Source organism: Dryas octopetala, chromosome 8 (genome assembly GCF_963921425.1).
Source record: "Dryas octopetala chromosome 8, drDryOcto1.1, whole genome shotgun sequence".
Taxonomy (NCBI): domain Eukaryota; kingdom Viridiplantae; phylum Streptophyta; class Magnoliopsida; order Rosales; family Rosaceae; genus Dryas; species Dryas octopetala.
Window position 1 is genome coordinate 5,188,658 of NC_141373.1, and position 8,178 is coordinate 5,196,835.

Consider the following 8,178-nt stretch of genomic DNA (forward strand, 5'->3'; position numbering starts at 1 on the left):
ATCAGCCAAATTCAGCAAACATATACTTGTTTTAAAGCTATGCATCTCTTCTTTACAACTATATAAATATCATTCAAATTAGATTTCTAAAACTCAAGATAATTAGCCCCAAAATAGGGTACCCAAAACAATTTTTCTTAAAATTTTTTCAGATTTTTCAAACTTCACCAAACTTCAATTTTCTTTAATGCTAATACTCCAAATTGGTTCTTATGACTAAAAAATAATGAAATATTACTTATACTTTAATTATAATTGAAGAAAACACAACCAAAATGATTTAAAATCATAACTTAAAAAAAATAGTAGACTAAAATTGAACTAACTATAAAATAAGTTGATCAAAATTGAACTTAAAAAAAATCGTGAATCAAAATTAAATTAAGTATAAAATAAGTTGACCAAATTTGTAATTTCCTCGTTTGCTTATATATGGTTCTATTTATTTTATTTTTTTATTTATAATATAATGTCAACTTCATTTATTTTATTTTAATTTGTTTGAGCTAGTTACAAATAAATTATTAAATATTTTTCATATTTACAAATTACTTAATCTATTTTTTAAAATTTCATTTTAGTCACTATTAATCAAAATAAAAAAAGAGAAATTATACATACATTACCGTACATATTATTACATAATAAAACAACTTAAAGTTAGATCTCAGATTTTAAAATTTTAATTCTAAACCCTAAACCAAATTAAGTGGAACAAAATTATATCTCACGTTTATAAGTAATGAAAAAACGAAATGAGCAAATTAGTATTTATAACGCACCAATATACACATGATATAAAAGTCTCAACGAAACCGTTTTATGAGAAGTCACTGACACTCCCCCATATCGCCACGCACGCTTTTACAGAAAAATTCAGCCTCACATTTCCTCCCAAAAAAAAAATGGCAGCAGCCACTCTCTCCCAAGTCCGGCCCAACCGCTTCTCCGCTTCCGGTTCGTCCTTTCCTCGTCTCCCGGTCCGAAGACCCGGCCCGGCCCGATTCCGAAAACCCGCCAAGCAATTCGAACCCTGGAGAGGCTCAATCGTACCCCCGCGGCGCAAATTAGCCCGGATTGCCACGCTGGTCCAAGCTGGCTCGAGAGCCGACGACTCGGCGCCGTTCGAGATGTCGGTGGAGAACGCCCTCAAGCTCCTCGGAGTCTCCGACGGCGCGTCGTTCGAGGAAATACTTCGCGCCAAGAACTCGATCGTCGCCGCTTGTAAGGATGACCAGGAGGCGATTGCACAGGTTATTATTACATCCCTTCATTTTCGGTTCAACTTAATTTTTGCAAAATTGGAGAAATTTTCAAGCATTCAATGGCACTTTTTCTTTTTTTTTAAATGTGAATTTTACTGGGTAAATTTTTAAGTTTAACCACTACAGCTCTGGATTTTGGTACGCAAATTATAGCCCAAGTTATATTGCTCAATTTCACATAATGTAGAGCATTTTAATAAGCAAGTTACTTGTTAATTTGTTTTATCAAATGTTTATCATTTGTGCAGTGAATAATGGGTTCATTTATTTTATTCGATTATTTAATGCAGTTTTGATTATATCCAATATCCATTGTGCCGTTTGGACAATAAATTTGCAAAAGGATTCAATTTAACGGTTGCAAACAAGCTATGGATGATGGGTTTTAGTAATTACTTATCACAAGCATTTATTATGGTGGTCACTTGTTGGTTTGACATTTTGTAGACTAATTATGATTTCCTTATCGATAATATTGATTGCTTAAGGTTGAGGCTGCATACGACATGTTGCTCATGAGAAGCTTGACTCAGCGACGAGCGGGGAAAGTTGTGAGTAGTAGTGTTCGTTATGCTGATGTCAAGCCGGTGAGTGCTCCTGGGATGGCAGCAATGCCTCAGTGGCTGCAGTCTACTGTGAAAAATCCACCCATTGCAGTTGAAACACCCTCGACAGGGGATCTGGGCGTACAGGCTGGTGTATACGGAGCTTTGATGGTCTTAACTTTTGTCAATGGAGTTTCCTCTTCCTCTGTGGGGCCATATGGAGGGGCTGATGTTCCTGGACTGATCCTGGCTGGTAGCTTTGGAGCTTCCTTGTACTTCATGACCAAAAAGAATATTAAGTTGGGTACGGAGTTTTCTTGCTTACAAACTTCTCTTTATATTGCTTGTTACATGTCCTTAAGGATTTGGAGAATACTTACAAGTTTCTATGTGAAAACCTCCTTATATTCACTTTTTCTTATTGTCATGCATGGTTTTGTCAATCATGGAAGTCATGGATTTGTTGAGTTAGGTTGGTTATCTACCTCCAACTTTGATAATGATGATTGATGGATCCAATGTGTCCCCAACTATTGGATAAGAAAGTGGTTTGAAAGTATCGATTTTTTAATATAAGGGTCTTTCTTACCTGCTACTTTCCACATTTGAGCTGGATAAGTGCATTTTTAATACCGTAAAGTGAACCTTAAGAACATGATTGTATTGGGTTATAAAAAATGAAAGAGAAGGACATGCATTGTCTATTTGTTTTTCTAATCTGAGCTTAGGTATTAAGTACTTTGGAGTGATTTTCTGTTCATCTGTGCAGGGAAGGCGATTATCATAACCATAGGAGGGCTTGTTGCTGGTGCAGTGGTAGGTTCAGCAGTAGAGAATTGGCTGCAGGTAGACATTGTTCCATTTCTTGGCATACACTCTCCTGCTGCTGTAGTAAGCGAATTTATTCTTATCTTGCAATTATTGGTCTCCCTATATTTGAGGTAGGGCTAAGAGAAGATTGTAATTGTGACTTAAATGGTGAAGTCTGTAATTATTCATTGGCATGATCATACCCGAGTATTTTTTTTCTAGGATGTGTATCATTGCATGTTGTACAGAGCTAACAATAAAAGTAAAGGAGCTTAATTATTTTGAAAGCTATGCAAAGCTTCCACATTTGAAGTGATGGGCGCTCGATCACTCACTCACTCACTCACTCACTCACTCACTTTCCATCCCTATTTTTAATTCATCAATTTCCTCTTTTTTATTGGGATTTGGGAATTGTTTAAACTTAAGACTTCCAACCTCTTGGGGTTTAAGAAATGTATTTTCCTTGATATGATGTATCCTTAAGGTTGGGGTTAAGAGTAAAAGCTCTGAATATAGTTTCCCAACTTGGATTCACAAACCATGCTGTGAGAGCAGATTCTGCTTCAAATTCTGTGGCCAAGCACTTCTTGTTTACTTTTGGGTTTGGTCTAATTTCTGTATGATCAGAATGCTAATTGCACTCGGTAGACGTTGCTTCTACTCTTGTTAAAGTCATTTGTCTCCTAATGTGAGCTGAAAATAATCGGGATGGTGATAGAAGCCTAGTGTGTTGATTGCTTGGTAGATCTTTGAGCTTTATGTCTTTGTTCAGTAGAGAAACTCGTGGCTGAACCAAAGCCAAAGAATGTAGCCCGTGGACCCGGAGTGGAGTATAACGGTAGGACTGGGACAGTTCTTGATCGAGTTGATCACTTAATATTTGGGTTTAATGATGAAAGGGCCCAACATAAAAATGCTGCTCATTTGGAGCCCAAGATGTCTACCATTCTGGCACTTCTACTCTTGGGCTTTCTGAGCAATCTACAAAGTGAATCAACCAAGAAGTGTTGTGTACCATGAGATTCTCCCAGAGTTTGTCTGCGAATCTATATTGATTCCCTAGTATGAAAAAGTAAATCCCTCAAAATTCAAAAATTAAAACAGGTTCTTAAGAATCTTTTCAAAAAAGATAGTAAAAAAGTCACGGCCTCTTGTAACAACACAACAATGTTTGCGGGCAACCAACCATAACAACAAATTTTAGTAACAATTACCAATTCATTGCAACAACACCACCCTGAAACTTAAATAATTGTGTCTCAGCGAGCTGCTTCGACACAATTATATATACATATACAATACACAATCTACTATTCCAAATTCAAATAATCAAACCCCATATTCAGGTCTCTGTCACCTGCTGCTATTTTCTTCACCCTTGGTGCCCTCTATATACGATGGGTTACCAACTTTTTCACCATTTTCATTGTAAGTCACGAGATCATTGTACATTTTTTGAGAAGCCTTGGAGAACTCTGCTAAGGATTCGAAAACTGCACAAAACCCAGTTTGAAATCCATTTAATGTGATCCTTTGAGTTTCTTGCATGTAGTTGTGGTGTTTTTCCCTCTCTACATCCAGCTTTCTTCTGAACATGTCTAGCTGATTCTTCTTCTCTGTCAAGAACTCGCTCTGGTGCTCCATATCTGACTCGGATTTCTGTTCCGTTAGCTTTGGCTCATGAAACCTGTTCTCCGTCTTCTGGAATGCCAGAATTCTTCGGTCGAGCTCTTTTGCTAGGCTGTCAACTTTCCTTTTTTGTTGCTGTTCTTCCCCTTGCTGAGCCCACAGAGCCTTCACATCCTTTGCAAAACTCTTGAACGCAATGGTGACCGCCCTCTCTGGTAATTTCTCCATGGAAGCTAACCAGTCATGGCAGATCACAAGCAATGGGGGGCCAGTGACCCCATATGGCACAGCTGAACTCCTTCCCCTAGAGTAGAATTCCTCTTCGGGGGCCATGAACTTGGTTAGCCAACCATGGAGAGCTTCAACATATGCCTTTTGTGCTGCAACATACTCCGTAAAGCATGTATGCCAATTCTGAAGCTCAGCCTGAAGCTGAAGTGTTGCAAGCTGGTGAAAGTTGTTGCTGAACTTTCCATATGTGGAGCTGGCAAAAGATTTGACCTCAAAAAGAATCTTGTTTTGGGTTTCATGACATTCCAACATAATTTTCCAGGTGCGCATTAAGCTGCACAAGATACAAGGGAAATGAAAACCGATGAAACCCACAGTGAAACTAATTTGGGGAACTGCTTAAGTTCTAGCTGTTAACTTCCATACCCTTTCAACAATTCAACAATTTGGGGCAGCAGTTCTTCATCTCTCAGTATCTGGATTCTCTTGGAGATTGACTCAGCACTCTGAATTGCAACCAAGATCCTAGCATACAAATCTTTCACTGCAGCTCGAGTTTTGTCCATGTTCAGTTCATCGTCTCCTCTGACATCATGGTGTTTAAGTCGCGAGCATTTTCTCTCATAGAGTTTCCGAGTCATGTCTCCTGCCTAAAGACAATGTAAATGTCAAATATTCAGGCCACATTAGTATAGCAAAAAAAATAGTTTTAGGTTTTTGCATTGTCCGTTCCTTGCAATTCAAACTTATAGCTTCGTCAAAAAGGCACATGTGCTGGGTTCTCTCTTTTGGGGAGACTGTTTTTAGCAAAAATAACTTACCTTAACTTCTTCATAGAGCTTCTTTTCCCAAGCATACAGCCTTCCTAGCGTAAGCGAATGACTTCCTGAATCCATTCCTCCATAATCATCAAAAAGATCATTCTTAAATTCTGTCCATGTTGCAGAACTTTTGGAGCTGGATGTCACGAGACTCTTACACGACGAAGGCTTAGATGATGAAGAGGAGTGACGCCATGTTATTGCTTGAATTAGCTTTGTTGAGTTCTCTGATTTAAGATAAGATCAGTGAAGAATTATTACTGTTATGGATATGAAAACAGAGTAAGAGACCCAAACATTTCACAGCAGATAAAGCACATGAAAGAAAAGAGCAATACATCATACATGGACCCATTTTTGCTACAGAACAAGTGATTATCAGACCCCAGATATGAAAAAGAAGAGGATGTACATTCGAACAAATATTCCAACTTTTGGGAAGAGAAATGATGCTGAGGTCCACTAAACCAAACTCTTCATTAGTCTGCCACAATTTGCAGTTTGGTCTTGGATTTTAAGTGAAAACCGAATCATGAGAAAAGTTTACACTGAAACTCTTATTAAACAAACATACAAAAGCTAAATGAGCCCCACCAGTTGATCTTTTCAGAAGATGAGAGAAAAAGGACTCACAATAGTGGAATAACTGAAAGGACAATTAAAATCTAAAAGTAAATGGAAATTCTTTTAGGTAAACTTTTTTCAATAAAGTTGAAAGAACAGAGAATGTAGGTAGTTAGTCTATGCAGGTACATACAGATCAACAATGTGAATGCATAATGAAGAACATTCAGACAAAAATTAAAGGAAAAATGTCAAATTTTTGAACAAACACCTTTGGATGCTTGCTTCTATCAAACGGTAAGTGAAAGTTGAGTAGCAAAGAGTAAAACCAACTCTCAAACTCAAAGGAAAACTGAAACCAAGATTCATGCATAACCAGCACAACAAGTATCTTCGTTTCCTGAAATCAAAGTTGCAGATTAACTTGGCAACTGGAATGTGACTAAAAACAGGACACATGAAAACACAGAAGGGTCAAGATCCAGAACAACATATTGACTATGACACCTAATATTTACACCAAACCCTTAGCAGATCAGCTTAGAAATTGTGCTGCAACAGACACATGCAGAGCTAATAAAAACAAGGAAATTCATAATAAAAACAAAACAAAAAGGAAAAAAAAATGTTAGAATTTCCAGTTTTGAAAGAAGAAAATAAACACCCACCTTTTATTTCCTCCAAACCAGACTGCATTTGCACTTTATTAGCCTCTAGCATCCTAGACACATCCTTTGCAGAATCACAAGCCCTAGAAAAATGGTCAATAATATCCTTCAATGCCTCCAATAGTTCCCTTCCTTCAAGTGGTGTATCAATAACAGCAAGTCCTTTTGGCTCCTCCTGGTTCACATTAACTTCATCAACTACCTTTACCATTTCAGCTCCACTTTCATGCTCTGCACCTCCATTTTCTTCTACCACCATTACCTTGTTTTCTTGCTCTCCTCTTTCCCCTTCCTCTTCCAGCTCAGGTATCCCTTCCTCTTCTCTCACCACCCTCAAATCATCATCGGAGCTCCGCCTGTACCCGCTTATAATCTCCGGCCTCACGCCGTCAAAAGGATTAAAGAAGTCCCACCCAAAATCTCTCTGTGGTGATGGCATTGGTGGTGGCATTTGCATATAAAAGTACCCACAAGCCTGCTCTTCTCTCTCTCCTACTTTTTCTTCTTCCACTTCTTGTCTCTCTTCCTCAGAGTAGTCTGAGGATGTTGAAGATGCACATGAGGCACAGGTAATGGCTTCATGGGTAGACTCAGATGGCCTCTGCTGAAGGAACATTGGGTTTGTTATCACATTTTCAGTGAGTGGAGGAGGAGTGGATGGTGAGAAGGTGATGAGGAAAGGTGAAGGAGGAGAAGTGTAGAGAGAAATAAAGAGATCTATGGCTGCAGCTACTGCATGTAAAGCTTGACAATACCTACAATGTGCCTCTGCAAGAGCACATCTTTTCTCCACTGCCAACTTCAGCTGGCGTTTCCTCTCTCTACAGATGGCCACTACTCCTTCTTCCTCTAGCTTAGAGGCAACACATCCCATCTCTCCTCTTGCTAAAGTTGGAGTCTTTTCTTGGCTTCAGTAGGTTTTGAGGGCCTTGAGGCTGCTTTTAGAAGGAAAACAAAAAATAGGTGTTATGGTAAAGTGAGAAAGGTGGTTTTTTGGAGGAATCTGTGTATTCTTTTCTGATAAAAGGTGGTGGGGTTTTTGCCAAAATGGAGAGTGTGCTTGTCTGAACTGGGGTTTTTAGTGAAATAAAGTAGAAAATATAGCTTTTGGAGAAGCTTCAGAGCAACCCATCTTTACCCTCCAGAAATGCAGCTCTTGGAGAGCTGAAACCCAGCTCACCTCTTTAGAAGAATGCCTTGCCCAGAGCCTCACACAGACAGAAACAAACAGAGAGAGAGAGAGATTGCACAGATAATCTCTGCAGCAGAAGTGTTTTATTTAATTTAATTTATTTTCTTGGAAAGAAAGCATTTTTCTGCTTAAAAAGGACCATTCAACAGAGAGGTTTCTACTTTCTAGGGGAGATTTTATCTCCTCCTCTAGTCCTCTTAACTAGTTAACCTTAACCCTCCTCCGGTTAGTTAAGTATGTATGGAGAGAAAAAGAGAGAGAGTCAGAGGGAGAGAGAGAGAAAGCAAGTAGATAACAGAGCAAAGGCCAGGTAGACGTGTAGAACCCTAGGAGTGAAAGAAGGTAGGGGCTCGAGAAGGAGAGAGAGAGAGTGAGAACTGAGAAGACAGTGTTGTTCTTGTCTTGTATTTGGTAATTTGAAACCCAACACAATGGCATGCATCAATAGTA

General features: G+C 38.7%; 2 protein-coding genes across 2 annotated transcripts; one reads left to right on the plus strand and one right to left on the minus strand.

Moving 5' to 3' along the window:
* The first annotated feature begins 814 nt into the window (after positions 1-814).
* On the plus strand, positions 815-2,934 carry LOC147276369 (chaperone (DUF3353)). Its single transcript, XM_086254355.1, has 3 exons — positions 815-1,253; positions 1,754-2,114; positions 2,580-2,934. The coding sequence occupies exons 1-3, from the start codon at positions 906-908 to the stop codon at positions 2,753-2,755; spliced, it is 885 nt and encodes a 294-aa protein (XP_086110481.1). The 5' UTR covers positions 815-905; the 3' UTR covers positions 2,756-2,934.
* Positions 2,935-3,976: 1,042 nt separating this feature from the next.
* Positions 3,977-7,410, minus strand: LOC147276370 (protein ALTERED PHOSPHATE STARVATION RESPONSE 1-like). Its single transcript, XM_086255314.1, has 4 exons — positions 6,537-7,410; positions 5,305-5,531; positions 4,910-5,133; positions 3,977-4,817 (listed from the first exon to the last, which is right to left on the minus strand). The coding sequence occupies exons 1-4, from the start codon at positions 7,408-7,410 to the stop codon at positions 3,977-3,979; spliced, it is 2,166 nt and encodes a 721-aa protein (XP_086111440.1).
* Between the last annotated feature and the right edge of the window lie 768 nt (positions 7,411-8,178).

What these genes read in the sequence shown, in the direction of transcription:
- LOC147276369 (XM_086254355.1), top strand. Translation starts at nt 906, where the DNA reads ATGGCAGCAGCCACTCTCTCCCAAGTCCGGCCCAACCGCTTCTCCGCT. An exon ending in ACCAGGAGGCGATTGCACAG is followed by an intron (nt 1,254 to 1,753) that starts GTTATTATTACA and finishes TGATTGCTTAAG; the next exon opens with GTTGAGGCTGCATACGACAT. An exon ending in CAAAAAGAATATTAAGTTGG is followed by an intron (nt 2,115 to 2,579) that starts GTACGGAGTTTT and finishes TCATCTGTGCAG; the next exon opens with GGAAGGCGATTATCATAACC.
- LOC147276370 (XM_086255314.1), bottom strand. Translation starts at nt 7,410, where the DNA reads ATGGGATGTGTTGCCTCTAAGCTAGAGGAAGAAGGAGTAGTGGCCATC. An exon ending in TGGTTTGGAGGAAATAAAAG is followed by an intron (nt 5,532 to 6,536) that starts GTGGGTGTTTAT and finishes ATCTTAAATCAG; the next exon opens with AGAACTCAACAAAGCTAATT. An exon ending in AGCTCTATGAAGAAGTTAAG is followed by an intron (nt 5,134 to 5,304) that starts GTAAGTTATTTT and finishes CATTGTCTTTAG; the next exon opens with GCAGGAGACATGACTCGGAA.